Source organism: Onthophagus taurus, chromosome 8, assembly GCF_036711975.1.
Source record: "Onthophagus taurus isolate NC chromosome 8, IU_Otau_3.0, whole genome shotgun sequence".
In the NCBI taxonomy this organism is placed as follows: Eukaryota; Metazoa; Arthropoda; class Insecta; order Coleoptera; family Scarabaeidae; genus Onthophagus; species Onthophagus taurus.
The window spans coordinates 3,413,338-3,434,837 of NC_091973.1; the positions used below are offsets into that span (position 1 = coordinate 3,413,338).

The following is a 21,500-nucleotide window of genomic DNA, read 5'->3' on the forward strand; positions in this document are numbered from 1 at the left end:
ATATATACAAATGTATTAATTAATTTTTTTTTGATATTTTTAATCCTCAATAATGTAACGTTATCTTTTGGGAAATTGTCGAAACTATTTTGGTTGGACTTTTGCGGTGGTGATGGCGCAATGTTTTAAAAGATCGATTATCTGCTTACTTTTAATGATTAACACATGTTCGGGCTTATATGGGAAATAAAATAAATATGATAAAAAAACAATTTGCGCCATCGCCAGTTCATTTATTTCGCGTATAACATTTTTTGCCCAAACAAAAACGAAATGTAAATTAATGTTATTACCGATACGAAAAAATGTTGTTTTGATTCATAAATATTCAAAAAACTTGAAATTAAAAAGTAGATTGAACACGGATTTTCATAGAAATTCAAATGAAGTATCGAATTTCTATTCAGAATATGTATAAAATACAGACAGACAGAGTTCGGAATCGATTCCCCCAGAGGGGGGCTAGAAAGAATAACAAAAATTTGCGTATACCGGGGGGGTTTCATTTCGAAAACTGTCAGTGGTTGAGGGTAGCGCGTTTCCAGGAGGGCGGAGACGGACGTTTTCTCGTTGCGCGGAATCGCTACCGCGCTAGTATTTTAGTTTTAGTCCACGATCGTCCGCGAGCGAAACCTCACCGGATCGCCGGATTCGTGAACCGATTTTTTTTTCGTGTGACGAGATGTGCTCCTACCATGCTGACCAAAACGACCGGCGAAAGACAACTGAACATTTGACCCTTCTGTACGGGCGATGACCGGAAGAACTTAGCCTTTAAAAACACAACCCCCCGTTGGGAATTTGAAAAAAAGGTAGATTAATTCCTCCTCCCTTTTTGTTAGAGGGAACCTTTTAAATGCCAATTAAAGTTCAACCTAAAAACTTTTCCGGTGTAATCTACAAATTTATGACAACATTTTTTTTGAACTATAATCTTTACTTCGTACACTAAACAGATGAAGTAAACAATATCCACGTGGTCTTCATCTTCTCCTTTAATTCATCTTCCTCTTGAACAATTTATTCTATCTTTTGAAAAGCCAAAGGCTAAATCGGAATGTTTTTAGTTCTAGATCTAGTGTTGGTTTTCGTGCTAGAACTAAAACTAGACCTAGAACTAGAATCATTCGGCTTTAGCCGTCTTAAGAGACGTACGGCTAAACCCGAATGATTCTAGTTCTAGGTCTAGTGTTAGTTCTAATGCTAGTGTTAGCTGTAATTTTAGTTTTAGTTTTAGTTCTAGCATCAAAGCTAGACCTAGAACTAGAATCATTCGGCTTTAGCCATCTTAAGAGACGTACGGCTAAACCAGAATGATTCTAGTTCTAGGTCTAGTGTTACTTCTAGCAAGAAAACTAACACTAGAGCTAGAACTAGAATCATTCGGCTTTAGCCGTCTTAAGAGACGTACGGCTAAACCCGAACGATTCTAGTTCTAGGTCTAGTGTTAGTTCTAATGCTAGTGTTAGCTGTAATTTTAGTTCTAGTTTTAGTTCTAGCATCAAAGCTAGATCTAGAACTAGAATTATTCGGCTTTAGCCGTCTTAAGAGACGTACGGCTAAACCCGAATGATTCTAGTTCTAGGTCTAGTGTTACTTCTAGCAACAAAACTAGCACTAGACCTAGAACTAGAATCATTCGGCTTTAGCCGTACGTCTCTTAAGACGGCTAAACCCGAATGATTCTAGTTCTAGGTCTAGTGTTAGTTCTAGTTTTATTTCTAGCACCAAAACTAACATGTATAATTTTCAATGTTCAAGTTTAAGTTGAGAATGAATTGTAAATTTTATAAAAATAAATAATTTAGATGATAAAAGTAAAAATGAGTAAAATTTGTTTTTACGGCGTAAATGTCAATCAAAAACGATCTTAAAATGTAAATTTCTGAGCGTGTCAAAAATGATTACATTTAGAAAGCATCCGCATGATCGATCAGGGTTAAGAAATTTCTCGAGCAATTTGTAACCTTTGACCTTAAAATAGGAAAGGGTTTAAAAACGGTGGATTTAATCCATAATTTAAATCGATTCAATCTGGTCCTTTAATCTGAAAAGTGTACGGAGAACTCTCGGGTTCTGTTTTCAACTTTTCAACGAATCCAACGAATACGACAAGTTTATAATCGGGATTTTTGAAAAGAAAAAAAATAGGGATGAAAAATTGTAATTCAATGGTTTACTGGGGGGTTTACAGTCGTAATTTGTGCGATAATTCAGATTGAATCTATCCACTCGGAAACTATTTGACCTAATGAAGATTAATCTTCGCTTAAATCCACCTCGATCCGAATGAAAAATAGGATTTAATCATCTGGTATTTTAGTTTTCGGATCCTGGAATAATGTTAATGTTGCAACCGATATAATGTTGTTACTTCGAATTTCAATGATTATGGTCTGTTTCTGTTTCCTTTAATTCAATGTTCGAACCAGTTTTTTGAATCTTTATAATTTAAGTTAATTTGGAAGTATTAAGTTTCATTTTATTAGTGCTATTCCTATCGATGAGTTATTTGAGTCACAAAGCAAAACAAAACAAATCGATTGTCGGCTAATTATAAAGTGGTTTGAAAATTGAATTTGGTGACGATATCGCGTTAAGCGCGAGTTTTCTCGCGATTCGACTCGAATTAGATCAAAGCGATGATTACCGATGTATGTTAAAAGGTGGATTTACACAAGTTATGCCCGGTACTATATTTAAACCTTGTAGCGAATTAGAACAAATTTACATTGTGGTTTTGTTCGATCTCGGCCGAAGAAAGCTTATAGTTGATTTCTAAATTTAAACCGCGCCGCCGGTGCAAAGACAATAATATTATAGCCGGGGCACGCAAAAATAGTGCGTTGTTTTCCGTCCAGGGAGGATGCTGCCCTAACCACCACCACCTCGATGTGACTGGACGATGACATCTGGGACGTCCTCGCCGACGCCCACCGACTCACCATCCCTCTCGCAGCGTCCCTTGCTAACCGCCGCGGCGCCTGCCACCGTCAAAAAAACCGTCGAGTTCGATGTTATGCCTACCAGAAATGGTTCTGAAGATATAACCAATAAAACCGACAACAGAGACCCAGAGAGGTAAGATTATATATATCTATTTAATCAAACTTTTTTTTTCTACGTTGTTTATAGAATTACAAATTTTATTCCTTTAAAAAAAGTTCCCACGGTTAATTCATTGAACTAAAAGTACAGTGTGTCATCATTGCAAGTATGCAACCAATATCACAGTATTGGTATTGCAATACGCGATTTGCGTATGATGCGTATTTCACTGTGATATTGGTTGCATACTTGCAATGATGACGTCGAGTATAGTTTCCGATATTTCTGGTGGTTTTTATGATTTAATTGCAGTCATATAACGAACAAAGATGGGGTTGTATACAGGTAGTTTACGAACCCCAAACTCTGGCGTGAGTTGCTCAGGTCTACATTAACGAAAATTTCAATAACATAATATTTAAAAACTTAAATATCATTACTTTGTGTGAAAATACAACAATTTATTTAAATCTATCTAAAAAGTACATTTGGTTAAATAATTTATGATTATTATTATAAAATTTATTATCTTTTCACACTAATTCTAAGATAATTATAAAAAATATGTTTTAATTTTTATATTATAAATTAATACTTGCTTTTTTTTGTAAAATCATTTAAGTATAAGTAAATTTATATTCTTTACTACATTTCTGTTTTATTTTGTTGAATTTAAAATAAAATAAAAAAGAAGTGCGTCGCTGGACCTAGTTCCCTAGGAGGACCTATCATAAATCATGTCCAGGTACTTTTTCCGGGTGATAATTACTGCCACTACTGTTTCTGAGGGTCATAAAAACCACCAGAAATATCGGAGACTATACTATAATTAATTAGAACTAGAAACATTCGGATTTAGCCGTCTTTTGAGACGTTCGGCTAAATCCGAATGACTCTAGTTCTAGGTCGAGTGTTAGTTCTAGTGGTAGTGTTAGTATTGTTATTAAACTAAAATTTCTAGTTGTTAATGACAGAACTCAGGATTTTGACATATTACACAAAAACTTTTACGTTAGTAAATTTTATACTAAATAATATCGTTTTCTTTCACTTTTGCTATCAGAGACAACCATCATATATCAAATGATATAGCAAGTATATAAAAAACTTTATGATTGAAATAGTTGAAATGTTTTTTGATAAGTATAGAAAAGTGATTTAAGTTGAATTGGGTATTTCGAAGTTGTCACTTTACGAAAACTATTTCTATAAAGAACGTAGAAAAAAGGAGTAAAGTCTTTATCTTAATAGAGTTAAGTAACGAACTTAGTTATTCCTCTTCTTTTCTACCTGTTTAGAATCACCAAAAAGTTTTGAATCAACTATTTTTAAACTTTACCCATCCATCTCACAAAGTTTAAATTGTCAGAGTTGACATGTTTCATTCCCCAATCTGTTGTTAAATAAATAGATGAGTTTTTTTAGCTTATTTTTGTTATTTATTTATTTTTTGTTTACGGGTAGAAGTTGTTTACGATCGTGAAAATATCGGGTAGCGCATGTCTGTCGGTTTCTGGTTCGGAAGGAGTCGTGCGGCGGAGAATCGTTCGTGGTGGTGCAGAACGCAATCAACCTCTCACCTGTGTTGCACACAGACTGCGTGTTTTAAACTTCCGGTGAACCGAAAGAGTTCGTTTTAGGTTCGAAACACCCCCCTGACTACGAGTTACGGTTCGTGTCAAAAAAGGCCGCCGCATGGCAACTGGTGATGAAAAATCGCGAAAAAACATTTACGATCGCCGCGTAGCTGGAGGATTTGGTAAATATACTGGCCCAGCTTTCTTATACCACGCGACATGTGTTCCTAATAAAAATAAACGTTATCGAGTGAAATAGGTTCTTATAGGATAATTTTTTTTTTTAATTAATTCAAAAGTTATAACCTGGAAATAGAATTTTAAATTTAAAGAAGGCTTTAATAGACCGCTTCACTTTTGTCACCGCAACATCAACTAAATATTTATTACTGTATTAACGTTCCACCTCCGGTTCCCTCTTTTTCGTGGTAGGATCAGCGTTTTGGGTTCCCTTCAATTTCCCCAACTGCCGTGCGTCAGCTAATTACTATTGTTATTCTATCACTGCTGCGGGTTATAATTAACTATAATTATTAATTACGCATCTCTTGGATAATATAAATCTTCTTACTAACTACAGTGTTAATTAATTATCGTCATCATTGCAAGTATGCAACCAATATCACTGTATTGGTATTGCAATACGCGATTTGCGTATTCAGATATATTTAGTGTGATATTGGTTGCATACTTCAATAATAACGTCGGGTACGATAATTAATTAACACAACTCATCTCAAATTTATTAAAAACTAAAACAATTTAATATCACAAAAATAAATTCGCAAACTAATCTTGTTTACATTCAGCGAGGGACTCGTTTTGATTCCCATCCAGCTTTTCCAGATATGAATTTTTAGTTTAAAACCGGTGCCGCCAAAATTTTTATTTGCTATTAATGTGAGGTCAAAAGAGAAAATATTTGATGAATACTTCAACCGTATAATTTTTCCGGCGGGCAAAACGGTTCGGTAAGAAATAAAGACAGAAAAAATTAACTTCAACCCGGTGCTCAACGAAGCGTTTTCATTGGCTAGAATAACACGATGTAATGTTTAACAGGTGCGGCGGATTAAAAAAGCAGAGTTGCGTGTAAGTTGCCCCATTGCCGTTTTGGTGTGAGTGTTGTCTTTTTATTTCGAAATTATACGGTCGTCTCGGTTCGAAACGTGTCTGTGTTTTATTTGAATTGTCTTTTCCTTTTTAGCCACAGTGCAATCCTCCGAAGAAGCATGTGTTGCATGCGATGAGCACGATTGTCGCCTGCGTATTAAATATTTAGTTTATCAAGAATTATTTCGATGAATTATTACTTAACGTATACATCGGTTGTCCTCCCACTTAAACCCGTATATAATTTAAAGAAGTTTAACTGTCGTCCGCGGCTATAAACTTGAGAAGGGGAAAAGTTAAAAGATCTATTAATAAAATCTGTTGTAAACGACTCAGTTCAAAACAAACGCGAATTTTAAAAAGATTATCCCTATAAGATGCATGACACATTTTTTATTTTAGTTATGATTGTTCATAATCACAAGTATTTTGTATAAATATGGAAAGTAAAAAAATTCGCTCAAAAATACATACTTAGCTTTGTATGTTGTAGAACCTCGGCCTCAAACGACCTTGAGTTATCTAGATGGGTTTTTTTTACTTTCCTTACCCTGTATATTTACGTAATACAATGATGTTTTTGAGTTTTGTGTAAGTGGTAGATTTGTTTGTAGTTTGACTGTTCGTCAAAAACACGGTCGACTGACGCAGCCCCGAATGAGTCTGCTTGGGAAGCCACTGAATTACAGAGCGTCGCGACGGGATGCCCGATATCGACGACTGCAGAGCCGCGTTTACAACTTCCTGGAGCGTCCCCGAGGGACCGAGGCCATTTTCTACCACATGGTGGTGTAAGTCCAAGCCTCCACTTCCTCCTCCCACCCCAAGGGCCGTTAATCAATCCCCGTCGTTATCGACGTTGCAGGTTTTGGATGGTATTCATGTGCCTGACGCTGAGCGTTTTCTCCACCATCGAAGGTTTCGAAGACATCGCCGGCCAAATACTCTTCTACATGGAGACGGTTGTCGTTATTTGGTTTACCATCGAATTCAGCTTCAGGCTTTGGTCATCCGGGTGTAGGTCCAGATATCAAGGCTATGTTGGTAGACTGAAATTTCTCAGAAGGCCTTTTTGTATTATAGGTTTGTTATACAGTCTGTTAATTAATTATCGTATCCGACAAAGTATGCAACCAATATCACAGATTGGTTATGTTGATTTGTTTATTGACGAAACAATGATAGTTCTAAAAAGAACTGTTTAGAAAAATAAAACGGTTAAAGAACAAACAATAATGTACGATCATCTGTCAACCATTACATATTGAGATATGCAACCAATATTACATAGGTCACGTGGGTTATGATAATTAATTAACACAGTGTATTTTTATTAATTAATCACTTGTATCTAGGAAATAATCTTTCATACGCGTTGACCTACTTTATGAGTCTTAATCAGATTTATTTTAATAAATAACCCTTAGATTGTAAATCGTAGGGATATTTCTCTAATCCAAACTATTAATCTTAAAAAAACAAAGCGTAGGTAATTAATATTGAAGGAAGAATAAGCAATTGCGAGTTGAGAACAGGCTGCTGTTAATTGGAAACAAACACAAGGCAAATAAAATAAACAACGTGAAACAAGAAATAAATTTATAAATTATTTCGATGATTGCTTTTTTTTTCACTTTTACTATGTCGTTTGTATGAGTTTCGTAAAGCGACATATCTACTAAACTTTGATGGTCCATAACTGGAGCACGAAAAGCGATATATCGGAACTGTCTTCTACCTAACAAACGATCCAACCTTGTTTATTCGCGATGAGATATTTGCTACGATTTGAAATTTACTTTGTCAGATTCGAATCTTTTCGAAAACTGGACTTTTCATTAATTTTGAATCCAACACTGCACTTTGAAATAACGAATTAATTAGTAAAATTAATATATATTTATTGAGGTGGCTGTTTAATATAGTGATTTTTTAATAAAATATTTTTATTAAAATAAAATAACGTTGACTATGCATTGTTGAAATTCATTTCATTCTCGAACAATGAATTTCAAATTAACTTCGGTGACCTGGTAATTCATACCAGAATGCAACCTATTTAATCTGTCTATTCAACGATAAACTACATAATAGTGTCGTTTATGCGTTGTTTTATACACGTAACAATTGTATTTTTTTTGTTTGGGTTATTCTTTAAATATATGCATTTAATATCTCTTCCAAGTAATAAAACGCTTGGTGTTATTTTATGAGCAATAAGTCTTTTATTTTATCTAGAATTTATGTATTGCCGCATAAATTTCAACACCCCGAGTGTTTGTTTTGACGATCAACTGAGTGGAAAGGAAAACAACATCAATTTATTTTGTATCATATTTTTTAAAACTCTTTCCAACCGGTTGGTTTTTGCAGATGTGATAACAATAGTAGCTTCCGTCGTGGTGATAACAATGGAGGGGAAGTTATTAGCAGCGAGCGCTTTACGCGGTTTAAGATTCTTCCAGATTTTGAGGATGGTTCGAATGGATCGAAGAGGCGGTACATGGAAACTCTTGGGGTCGGTTGTTTATGCCCATCGACAAGAACTGATAACGACCCTTTACATCGGGTTCTTGGGCCTGATTTTTGCATCGTTCTTGGTTTTTTTAGCCGAGAAAGATGTTAATAAAAAGTTTTCCAACTTTGCCCAAGCTTTATGGTGGGGAGTAGTAAGTTTTGGCGCGCAACATAAACTCCACGACATTTTTGTTGTGTATTTTTAGATAACGCTTTGCACCGTCGGTTATGGTGATATGGTTCCAGAAACGTGGCAAGGGAAAATTATTGCTTCGTTTTGTGCTCTACTAGGAATTTCATTTTTTGCACTGCCAGCTGTAAGAGGAAAATTGGAATTAAAGAACACAAGTTTATATTTTTTTGTTGTTGAAGGGTATTTTAGGATCAGGATTTGCGTTAAAGGTACAACAACAACAAAGACAAAAGCATATGATAAGGCGAAGGCAGCCAGCTGCTATGTTAATACAATCTTTATGGAGGTGTTATGCTGCTGATGAACATTCGTTATCTGTGGCGACGTGGAAAATTCATCAGGTTCCTTTGCCGAGTCCGCCCACGTAAGTCATTTTTTGGTCTTAAAATATTTTTTTAATTTAGTTGGGGAAGTGTTATCCGTTATCTTTCGGCCCGGGGTCGATTCTCTGCAAGTGACATTTGTTTACGGGATTTTGCCTCAGGGTCCGGAACAAAATAGGACGGGAAGATAAACAACGCTTTAAATGGGCCGGAACGCGCGGGAGGATTTGACGCAAAATTGCCGGTATTGATTCAGTATTCGGGCGCGACGAGGAGAGATCTCAAAGACGTGCCGCAAGTAAACTCCGCGAAATCGATGCCGACCGGCCCCCGGAAATAATTAATGTAAACCCGTGTTTACGGTTCTATTTAAACACTAAATTCCCAACAACATCATTTTTTCTTTTTTGCCAAAACCGATTCAATTTTCGAATAATTCCCTCTCGGATATTGAACGTCGAAAAATAATCACCAAATCGATTTCGCTTCAGTCCGACCAGATTTTTGCGAACATATTGCCGATGAAGTATCCCAAAATTGCAATAAAAAGACTACTTTAAATTTCAGTTTGACGACATCGATTGCTTCATAAACTATCCCATTTTGTACTTTATTTAGTTTTTTTTTAACAAGTTAACCAAAAACTTCATTAAAATTTTTTAACTACAATTAAACCTCGATATAACGGACTAATACTAGAATTTATTGTATTTTCAATAATATGCGTTAACCGTTTGAAATATTAAAAAAAGTTTCAAACAAAAGTTGTTTAAAAATGGAAAATATATACTTTTTATGTGAAATATTTGATTAATTATTGTTAATTACCGAGATTATTAAGAAGCATTTTTAAAAGGGCTTGGTAGAGGTGTAAATAATTATTAAACGAACACTTTTTCTAAATAAAATTTTTTGATATTTCATCAAATGAAGGAGGAAATTATTACAATATTTCGGCGTGGGAATTTCTAATTTTTGTATTCAACGCACGATCTCGCTCAGTGTTGTTAAATACCCGGGTATTTATTTTCAAAGGAAAATTCCCTGGATATATACCCGGGGGTATTTACCCAAGATGGGTATTTAGTTAGTTTTATTTGATTTAAATTGAGTTGGTGGCAGTTTTGGAAGTACTTCAAGAATGCAGAGTCCATTATCGATACACCAAACATATTTATAACATTTACAAGAATGCTACAGTGACGGTAAAATTGCATGAAAGTACTGACCGAATACACATTGGGGGTGAGATAAGAGAAGGCGATATAATGTTGAACCCAAATTGTTCATCACAGTCCTGGAGAGTGCATTTAAACAACTGAATTGAACCCAAAAAGGTATAGACATTGATGGCAATATTAAATAATTAACAATTAATTTCGGATAGCCTTGGAGAGATGAAACTGATGCTGAACGTATACAGGATGCGTGTGCAAGAGTCGGGCTAAATATCAACAAAATTTAGGACAAATCTTGTTCCAAGCTTTAACATCAATATTGGTGATAATACTTCTATCTTGAATACTTTCGCATTAATCCCTGATGCCTTTCCATGTTTTGACGCAGTGATTGCGTTTTGAACCTCACTGATTGATATAGGTTCCATGACACTATCCTTTCTTTGGTGTGACGGACTGCTGTCTATTTCCAAATCAGTTTCTATGCTTAATAGGTTTTAGACATAACTTTTCCAAATGTCATTCATTTCACTATCATATATTATTTTTCCTGTTCCATCTCAGCATAGAGCTGTTTGCGATTTGTGCCTTTGTCTTAACTGTCTAACAAATTTATACACATTCCTAGTGTTATTAGCTTTAAAGTGTACAGGGTGGTTCAAATTCGATGTCCGAATAGGCTAACTCGAAAACTATAAGAGTTAGAAGAAAAGTAGCTGACGTGTCATGATCTCGTTTTTCGAGAAACTGCTAATGCCGAAAACCTCATAGGGCTATCGTCTTTTGTTTTTCCGCTAGAGGCCAAAATTGAAAATATCGTAAAACCCGCAAATGTAATTATCTTGGTTATTATTATAGGTGGAGTATTATAACTAAGACATTATATGGACACTTTTTTACAGAGAATTTGATGACGTAGTCAGAAAAATTTTGTCGGTTTTAGATTTTGAGATATTATCACAATTTTCGTTTTTTTAAATGGAAACAACCACTGATTATTCGCTTAATAAATTCGTTATTTTTTTCTGATTACAAAAATATAGGGTTTGACAGGTCTATTTCTTATTGTTTTAGAATAAAACTAAAAATAAACTTTTCTTTTAGTGTCGTCGAAGAAATTAAATTTACAGTTTCCTGTAAATTACGGTTCTATAACTAAAAATTAAAAAAACATATTTCTGATATTTGAAACAAATATATTTGTTGAACTGTTTAATTTATATATGTTTTACACAAAAGTTGGAATAGATTGACATTATTTCACATTCTTTATTACGATTTAATATTATTTTTAAATGACCTAATAAATTATCGATAGATGGCGCTCATGTTTTTTTTTAATTCAAATAAACATAGCAACATTTGTTTGTATTCAAAAATTTTCTGAAGTGTCACTTTAAAAATCCTGTTTTTAAGATCAATTACGCAAATTTTGAAAAGTTTGACTTGTCAGAATGTTACATATTAAAAAATTATTTGTTTTTAAATACCAGAAATTACTTCGTATTTAATTGTTAACTTTTTAGATTGTACCTACCGCCCCGTAACTTACAGGAAACTGTAAATTTAATTTCCTCGACGACACTAGATGGAAATTCTATAAAAAAAGTTTATTTTTAGCTTTATTCTAAAACAATAAGAAATAGACCTGTTGAACCCTATATTTTTGTAATCCGAAAAAAATAACTAATTTAATAAGCGAATAATCAGTGGTTGTTTCATTTAAAAAACGAAAATTCTCATGATATCTCAAAATCTAAAACCGAAAAATTTGTTTTGACTATGTCATGAAATTCTCTGTAAAAAAGTGTCCATATAATGTCGTAGTTATAATACTCCACCTATAATAATAACCAAGATAATTGCACTTATTGGTTTTACGATATTTTCAATTTTGGCCTCTAGGGGAAAAACAAAAGACGATAGCGCTATGAGGTTTTCGGCATTAGCAGTTTCTCGAAAAACGAGATCATGACATGTAAGCTACTTTTTTTCTAACTCTTATAGTTTCCGAGTTAGCCTATTCGGACATCGAATTTGAACCACCCTGTACATATATTTCGGGAAAGTTTATATTTTCACTACCGACCATTGTCGTTTACGTAATACTCTTCGAAAATATTTAACGATTTCTTTAATGCTCGAAAAACAACTTTGAATGTCCTGAATTGAGTATAAGTCTAATATTAATGACTAAATTCAGTTTTTGTGCTCCATTAATTCTTGTTGTTTGATTCTTTTCTAGTCATATTGAACTTCCATCAAATCCAAGATTCCAAGATCCATGAGATTGTTGATTTCAGAGATTGAGTTTAAGATCTTATTATTCTTCTTCTTTTATTCAGGTTGTAACCTGTTTTTTACGCATGATTAATGGTGTTTCATTAGAGTTGGAAATCCAACTTCCTGGTCTCCCGACATCTCTTTCTAGCTAATCTTTGGTCTCTTGCTGTCTTAATCAGCCAGGTTTCTTCCATTCTTTGGAAGTATTCATTAAATTTTTTTATTTTTCTCCTAGCAACTCTCATGACATCTCCGAATCCACAAAATTCTCTTACAATTTTGTTCCTAACTCTATCTCTTCGATTTCTTGTCTTTTCCACTATTGTTCTTAAAGTACTCATCTCAGTTGGTTCGCATCGCAGCCATATATCTTGGCCGTGAGGTTCGTGTATCGAGAGATAATAATCAAACAAGCGAACTAAACAGAAGGATGATACTCGCATGGGCAGCCTACAGGAAACTTAGAGATATCTTCATGAGCAGATTTCCCTATTTCAATCAATGCGTGCTTCCTCCTTTGGTTATGACATAGGGTTCCGAAACTTTAACATTAACGGTGGCCATTATTAGGAGGCTCAAAGTAACGCAAAGAAAGATGGAGAGGTCGATACTGGGTGTAACCCTGAGGGACCACATACGAAATGAAGACCTACGAAGAAGAACTGGCGTAAATGATGCGATCAACATTGTGACAAAGCTCAACTGAAACGTCTTCAACGCCCATTTCATCATGTTCTTCTACATTTTTGACCGAGCTGTTATATTTTTACTTGTATCACTTTTATATGTACTGGACCGGGGTAAATACCCATTTTATAAATACTCTCGCTAAAACTGGTTCGCAACACCACCAATCCTTTGAGGGCGAGGCTAATACAAAACTTAGGAAATTATTACAATATTCAGCGTGGGAATTTTTAATTTTTCTCCTTCATTTGATGAAATATCAAAAAATTTTATTTACAAAAAGTTTTCGTTTAATAATTATCTATACTTCTTAAGCCCTTTTAAAAATGCTTCTTAATAATCTCGGTAATTAACAATAATTAATCAAATATTTCACATAAAAAATATATATTTTCCATTTTTAAACAACTTTTGTTTGAAAAATTTTTTGATATTTCAAACGGTTAACGCGTATTATTGAAAATACGTTTGTCGTAGCGGTCGAACTAAAACTAACACTAGAAATAGAACTAGAATTATTCGGGGTTAGCCGTCTTAAGAGACGTATGGCTAAACCCGAATGTTTCTAGTGTTAGTTATAGTTTTAGTTGTGGCAAATTGAATTTACCGTTATATCGAGTTTTAACTGTAATTAGAATAACAACTTAATTTTTATGTTGTTTTAATATAAAATAAGGCGATTTAATAAGAGTTGCGTGACGGGGCATATCAGATTAATAAATGTAAAATGTCACGATATTATGGAATTAAAAGGTTTTGGTGTATTAAATTTTTTTTAACTTGGCTTTAGCGGAATACCTCTCTCGTAAAGTAAAACTTTTTTTTGTTCTTACTTCTGGGATTTAAAAATCTCCCTGGGTTGGAGATGTAACAATCATGTATAGGTTTCTGTTTGAAACCTTTTCTAAATATTTAGACGGACCCATCGAGGTTTTTTGGTATTTATGCGCATATTTAATTTCGATCGTCTAAAATTAATCTGAAAGTGTTATGAATGGTGAGAGATGACGGGTTCTCCGTGCGGGTTCTGCGAGCCGTCAGGTATCGCGGAGTTAATAAAAATCCCCGATTTATTTGTGCAGGTGAGCCGCGCATAAACAATTCCGATATTTGCGCCTACTCCTGTTTACCGGGTCTGGTGAACACTGAATGCAATAAAATAAATGATAAATCACGTTCATCCTGACGCTCCGGCACCATTATTTCGAACATCACTCTCGCAAAAAACTTCCATTTACCCGAGTGGTCTACACTCTACAGGAACACTACAACATACCACAATAAATTCACTCACGAACACGTTTTCCAAAAGAAAATTCTTCATCTACGCCTTTAAAAAAATCTCATTTTCTTCACATATAAATATTATTTATATAAATCTTTATAAAAAAATAAATTCATATTTTAATTTACAAAAGTGGTAAAGCTCAGGAAGCGGATAAAGTAGTGGAGAAAATTCAAACGATATCGTCGGTGATGTAAGTGATTTTAAGTAATGCATGCACGTATCCAGGTAGTTTAGGTTTTGGATATACGTTGTTGGAGTGGATAAGTTCAAAATGCATGCAGGGATTATCCGCTTAAGCGCTTATACGGGCCGCGTTCGGTTATTATTCGCTGAACGCGGTTCGGCCGATTTCCGAAAACCATTTTCGGAACGGATTTCGCGAATTCCGTCTATTATAGAGTACATCACGCCTCGGGCCGCGTTATTTCCGGCCAAGCAGTCGCGGGAACCCAAGAAGGCCAGAACTTCAACAATTTAATTATAACCGGTCGAAAGTTGGCCGTAATTACATCCGGATCGTAAATTATAAAACGAACCGACGTCCATCATAAAATTTCATATTCAATCTAATCAATTTTTGATAATATAATAAAATTTTTCGAAATTACTGCATGAGATTGTAGTAAATAACAAAAAAAATTTTTTGAGGTAAATATTTTCTTAAAACTTTTTTAGGAGGGTTTCAAGTAGTTTCAAGCACAACGCTTCCTTCGTGAGCCGTTTACCCACGATCCGAAGGCACAAGAGTACATCCTTACATTCCCCTTCCATGCACAAAGGGTCTCCAAGGGCCGCATGCAGGACGTTCGCGGATGTGAACGCGTCGTCGGAAAACTTGGGTACGTGAAGTAGGATGTCCTCGAGTTAATTAGGCTTAGCGCATTCTTTTGCAGGTTCCAGTACCGGAAACGGGAATCGTAACCTCAACGCAAGCCACAGCGAGGATTCTGTTGCAGAAACGGCAACGTTGTGTAAAAGGAACTCCGACGGTAGGTAGTATTCAAATTAACACCCCCACTCAAAAAAACACTGCAAAATATAAGTACTTGTCTCTTTTCTTTCTTTGTTATTATTGTTGTTTTTGTAGATGAAGATGAAGAACCGCGCTTTGTTCAATTGACAAACCAACATAAAGGCGCTATCAGGGCTATTAGAAAGGTAAGCCCATAATTAATCAAAATTTTTTTTTATTTTATTAATACCAAGAAAAGATATAGAAAAAAAGTTAAAATGAAAAAAATTACAAAATGATTGACTCGGTTGTTTCATTGTCATTTAGATAAAGTATTTTGTAGCAAGGCGTAAGTTTAAGGAAGCTTTGAAACCTTATGACGTGAAAGATGTCATTGAACAGTATTCGGCCGGACATGTAGATTTGCTTGGCAGAGTGAAAATCGTGCAAGCTAGGTACACTTTGGAAAAAAAATTGACCATCGGTTTGCGTCTTCTGCCGTCCTTATTTTATCGCCCCCCTATCGTATTTTGTATTTTTTATTTTTTCGTCTTCAAATTTTTAGCACCGCATAAGGCGTCAAACCGAATTTCAATCACTTTTTCACCTTCTAATATCAACTAACAAAGTGTCCATTAAAAATACATCATTTTTACTGATGATAAACATCAAAAATATATCATACTAACTAATAATAATAACGTTTTAAAACAATAATTCTATTTATTAAAAAATTAAAAATTCAAAAAATCATTCATTTGAATCTTCTATTTTAAATCGATATGTTAATTATGATAAAATATTGTTTAAAATCAAATATTATAATATTTGGGGAATTTATTAAAAATTTAAAAAATCGCCCTGATCTTATTTGTGACGGTAAAGAAATGAGTTATATCTCAAATTAATATTTGAAATCTCTATTTTAAAATGACACATTTAAATCGATATGTTAATCTTGATGAAATATCTGAAATTTTTTAAAATCGAATATTCTAATATTTGGGAAATTTATTAAAAATTTAAAAAAATTAAAAAATTTGTGAAGATAAAGAAATGAGTTATATCTCAAATTAATATTTGAAATCTCTATTTTAAAATGATGCATTTAAATCGATGTTAATATTGATGAAATATCTGAAATTGATTAAAATCAAATATTTGTGGAATTTATTAAAAATTTAAAAAATCGCCCTGATTGTATTTGTGAAGATAAAGAAATGAGTTATATCTCAAATTAATATTTGAAATCTCTATTTTAAAATGACATATTTAGATCGATATGTTAATCTTGATGAAATATCTGAAATTGATTAAAATCAAATATTTGTGGAATTTATTAAAAATTGAAAAATTCGCCCTGATCTTATTTGTGAAGATAAAGAAATGAGTTATATCTCAAATTAATATTTGAAATCTCTATTTTAAAATGACACATTTAAATCGATGTGTTAATCTTGATGAAATATCTGAAATTGTTTAAAATCAAATATTCTAATATTTGTGGAATTTATTAAAAATTTAAAAAATCGCCCTGATTTTATTTGTGAAGATAAAGAAATGAGTTATATCTCAAATTAATATTTGAAATCTCTATTTTAAAATGATGCATTTAAATCGATATGTTAATCTTGATGAAATATCTGAAATTGTTTAAAATCAAATATTTGTGGAATTTATTAAAAATTTAAAAAATCGCCCTGATCTTATTTGTGAAGATAAAGAAATGAGTTATATCTCAAATTAATATTTGAAATCTCTATTTTGAAATGATGCATTTAAATCGATATGTTAATCTTGATGAAATATCTGAAATTGTTTAAAATCAAATATTCTAATATTTGGGGAATTTATTAAAAATTTAAAAAATCGCCCAGATCTTATTTGTGAAGATAAAGAAATGAGTTATGACTCAAATTAATATTTGAAATCTTTATTTTAAAATGATGCATCTAAATCGATATGTTAATGTTGATGAAATATCTGAAATTGTTTAAAATCGAATATTCTAATATTTGGGAAATTTATTAAAAATTTAAAAAATCGCCCTGATTTTATTTGTGAAGATAAAGAAATGAGTTATATCTCAAATTAATATTTGAAATCTCTATTTTAAAATGACATATTTAGATCGATATGTTAATCTTGATGAAATATCTGAAATTGATTAAAATCAAATATTTGTGGAATTTATTAAAAATTTAAAAAATCGCCCTGATCTTATTTGTGAAGATAAAGAAATGAGTTATGACTCAAATTAATATTTGAAATCTCTATTTTAAAATGATGCATTTAAATCGATGTTAATATTGATGAAATATCTGAAATTGATTAAAATCAAATATTTGTGGAATTTATTAAAAATTTAAAAAATCGCCCTGATCTTATTTGTGAAGATAAAGAAATGAGTTATATCTCAAATTAATATTTGAAATCTCTATTTTAAAATGATGCATTTCTATCGATATGTTAATCTTGATGAAATATCTAAAATTGTTTAAAATCAAATATTCTAATATTTGGATTTATTAAAAACTTAAAAAAATCAAAAAATCGCCCTGATTTTATTTGTATAAGAAGTATCATATATTTGTGATGTTTTATATCAACATATGTCAGTCAGTTTTACCCAAAGAACCTAGTGTTTGTAAAAACTTTATATAAATATTTTTTAATGAACACTTAATAATGTTAAAATTTCTTGCTATGAATTGATGTTGAATTGTGATTAACTGTAACTAATCCTAAAAGTGTGGCATTTTACTTGTAAAGAAAAATAAAAAAGGCGTTGACGGAATAAAGTTGGATGTAAATTTTCATGGAATATCCTTCAGCGCCTCGACAGTTCCGTCTGTTCCAAAACATTCGAGCGGAAATCTTGGAACAGAGGGGACGCTTTTGTATATACGTGCCGTTTTTGCCTCGTTCGAAGTTTGCGGAAGTGGTGAAAACGGCGTACCTGAGTCCCATTATTGCGTTTTGGACCGGGCATAACTTTGAAAACTCGTTAGCTCTCATCCCGCTAGACTAGTTATGGCGCGACTCTAACCCCTCTCTTTCTACCGCCCTCTGTGTGTGTAGCTCAAGTATTTTGTGGCACGAAAGAAGTTTAGAGAAGCGTTGAAACCTTACGATGTTAAAGACGTTATAGAGCAATACTCTTCTGGACATGCCGACCTTTTGAATAGAGTGAAAAATTTGCAGTTCAGGTAAGCGGCCTGACCATTCAAACTAATTTTTCAAAAAACCAGTTTCAAATCATTTCATGTCCCGCACAAAACTTTGTTTTTTGTACATACTACATTTCGTTTTTTTTGGTAAATGTTCCCCGTAGTTCTCGTGCATGGTTTAACTTAACTCTCCACCCAAACAAAAAAAACCCATCCAAATCCTCGCGCCATCGAATATTGTTGAACTTTTCATTACCCTCGGCGTTTCAGGTTAGATCAAATACTTGGTAAACAAGGGTCCAAAGCCAAAGATGTGTACGCTTCCAAAATTAGTTTAGCATCCCGCGTTGTCAAAGTCGAGCGACAGGCAAGTTTTTTTTATTAAAACATAAAATTTTGTTGTTATAATTATTTTTTTAATTAGGTTGACGACATCGAAATGAAACTCGACCAACTCATGGAGCTCTATATGGAAGACCGAAAACGTCTTCTTGGTTTACCCGGCGTTCCCGTATCGCCGGATCCATCGGAACGACCACCGGGAAACCCTCCCAATTTAGCACTTAAACCGAAACCTATTCTAGTTGATAAGCTAACATCAGAACCCAGTTCACCTATCACGAAAAATTTTAAGGAACCACCTACGGTGTCGGTTACAAGGAGACCTATGCATCGGGGATATTCAGATTTAGGAAATAGGATTAAGAAAAAAGTTACTTTAAGGTTAGGATTATAAAGGAAGTTTTAAATCCCGAATACAAAACAATTTAAATTTGAAATTTATTTTTTAAGTTCGCCATACGATGGTGAAGTGGTGATAGTGGTACCATCTTTAGACATACAGGCGGAACAGGGTCAGGATCGCCAGCAGTACCAGTACTCGTCCGTCCATGGCCACGGGATTGGTTTGGGAGGTCCTGAAACCCAAGTAACAACAACGATGGCTGAAATGTCGGATCGAGAACCTGCCAGCCCTAAAACAACCACCGAAAGTTCGGGTGAGTGGCCGTCGAGAGCGCTGCGGGCGCCTTCAAAAACCTGTATTGATTTTGCAGCCTCGTACGATGGTTACTCATCGTCTACGTCGTTGTAGGGTTTTTTTCAGTGAGTTTTGCACATTCGCAACGTGATCTGTGTCACCTAGATTATTACTATATATATTTTTTCTTTCTATCTGGTGCGTACCCGACGTCAAAGAAACTTATAGTAAGACTTTAAAAAGTATTTTGAGTCTACTTTAGATTTCTTTGTAATTGATTGGGGACGCGGATTGTGGAATGTGCATGAATTCCTCATGTTTCCGAATCGAAACGTAATGCGACTACTTAGTATATAATCGGCGGTTTCGGTGTAGCATGTAGCTCGTTGCCGTAGAGGGTGCATATTCATGAATTGTTTGTTGCCATAGAGGCCGCAGAGGAGGACCCACAATCCGAAGAGGACAAAGAGGAACAAGACTGCTCCGAAACGGCTCTGTTAAACACTCCCAGTCAGGTCGCTATTACACCATTAGCAATTCATCGGGTGCCCGACGCAGCGGAAGAAGAACCACCGACGTAACCAATACTCACAATCACATACGAAGCACTAGGTCTCATGTTCGAAGTAGTTTTTTAAATTAAAACTAATTTAGTAGTGTTTTTAAATTAAAAAATTAAAGTAAATGAAACGGATAAACGGAAAACTAGGGCACAAGACCAACGCTTAACTTAGAAGATGACGTTGCCGAAATGGGAGGCCCGTCGTTTATATTCAAGTTATATATTAATATACACTTACACTGACGCTTAATAATAATAATAATAATAATAATTCGTCGCAGATTTATTGTAATACAAATGCTTGGGAACAGCGCATTAATCGATATACGCTTGCAAAAAACCTTCAAATTTTAAATCCCGACCAAGTGGGCGCCACTAAATTTAATCTGACCAATTCACAGCTACACTGTGTTAATTAATTATCGCACCCGATGTCATCATTGCAAATATGCAACCAAATACGCATACCAATACTGTGATATTGGTTGCATACATGACAACGTCGGGTACGATAATTAATTAACACACTGTATTCAAAAATTATTTTCAAAATTTATTTTCAAAATTTATCAAAACAACGAAATTGAAAAGAAAAAAGAATATGGTTAGCGGCGCCCCCTGATTAAAAATGATGTCAAGGCGACTCATTTAGATGCTTTAAAATTGCCCTTGGTTTACAAATGCTGTGATCAACGATGTTTTTTCGAATTGTTTAATGTAATTAAAAAAAAAATGATAAGCGTGGTTTTAGGATCTAGGGATTTGAAATATGTATAATCACCCAAAGTGCTCTATATATATATCTTAAGCCGTGCGTCGTCGACGTTCCCCGAAAAAGTGTCTCTCGTTAAATTCCAATCGGACACGCATTTTTTTTATGACCCCTAAGAAAAAGTAAGGGTAATTTCGAGGTCGAGTAGATCTTCCGGTTTTATTCATGTACGTTTTTAAATAGAAGTCGTGGGCACTCGAACGGTTTTAACCCGGTTTCGTTCGCGTAGATTTCGACAATAAAGGAGAGCGCCGACGACGAGGCGACGCGTACACATCTGGACCAAATCAAAAGAGACAAAGAAAAAAGTAACCCGTACCCTTGCTCGGAGGATGAATGCGTTTTGCGTGTTTTAATGTTGAATTTTAAAGAAGCGTGTTTCGCTCTGTCGCTTTAATTCAACGAACCGATACCACCGGGAGTGTCAAATATTTTCGTTTTTTTTTTTCATTATTTTTTGATATTCCCAATTTAATCAGATCAAGCAGATCTCCACAAAGTTAATTAAATTAAAATAAAGATGAATAAAGGAAAAAAAAATAAAATAATTCTAGAACAATGTACTGACATATTTTATATACCCCCTATATACCGGATAACTTAAATAAAAATATAAAAACGTCGGCGTATACAGTGTAAAACGATGTAAATATTGTCATGATTGTTAAAAAGATTTACCGAAGAGGACACAACGAATACTCACTTATCAACTCTATATGCTAGAGCTTAGTTTCCATGATTTTCTCTCGACACGAAAACAAAGTGCGTAGGCAAGTTATTTCTAGTTTTAAGTAATGTATTATAGTAATTATTTTAAATTTTGAAAAAAAATATATATAAATACGAATTTTACCGGTT

At 33.9% G+C, this 21,500-nt stretch overlaps 1 protein-coding gene across 12 annotated transcripts; it reads left to right on the forward strand.

Moving 5' to 3' along the window:
• Positions 1-583: 583 nt before the first annotated feature.
• LOC111425209 (potassium voltage-gated channel subfamily KQT member 1-like) lies at positions 584-21,500 on the forward strand. Of its 12 annotated transcripts, XM_023059088.2 has the most exons (18): positions 584-812; positions 2,862-3,081; positions 5,688-5,717; positions 6,353-6,529; positions 6,604-6,821; positions 8,112-8,407; positions 8,462-8,572; positions 8,628-8,812; positions 14,338-14,397; positions 14,883-15,046; positions 15,101-15,196; positions 15,295-15,365; positions 18,241-18,368; positions 18,600-18,696; positions 18,754-19,052; positions 19,122-19,327; positions 19,385-19,433; positions 19,738-19,825. In XM_023059088.2, the coding sequence occupies exons 2-17, from the start codon at positions 2,906-2,908 to the stop codon at positions 19,420-19,422; spliced, it is 2,352 nt and encodes a 783-aa protein (XP_022914856.1). In that variant the 5' UTR covers positions 584-812; positions 2,862-2,905; the 3' UTR covers positions 19,423-19,433; positions 19,738-19,825. The 12 variants fall into 12 exon arrangements, with proteins under 12 accessions (XP_022914856.1, XP_022914853.1, XP_022914850.1 ...); XM_023059085.2 differs by lacking the exons at positions 18,241-18,368; positions 19,385-19,433 and adding an exon at positions 15,487-15,614 and having other exon boundaries at positions 586-812; positions 19,738-21,500; XM_023059082.2 differs by lacking the exon at positions 19,385-19,433 and having other exon boundaries at positions 587-812; positions 2,667-3,081; positions 19,738-21,500.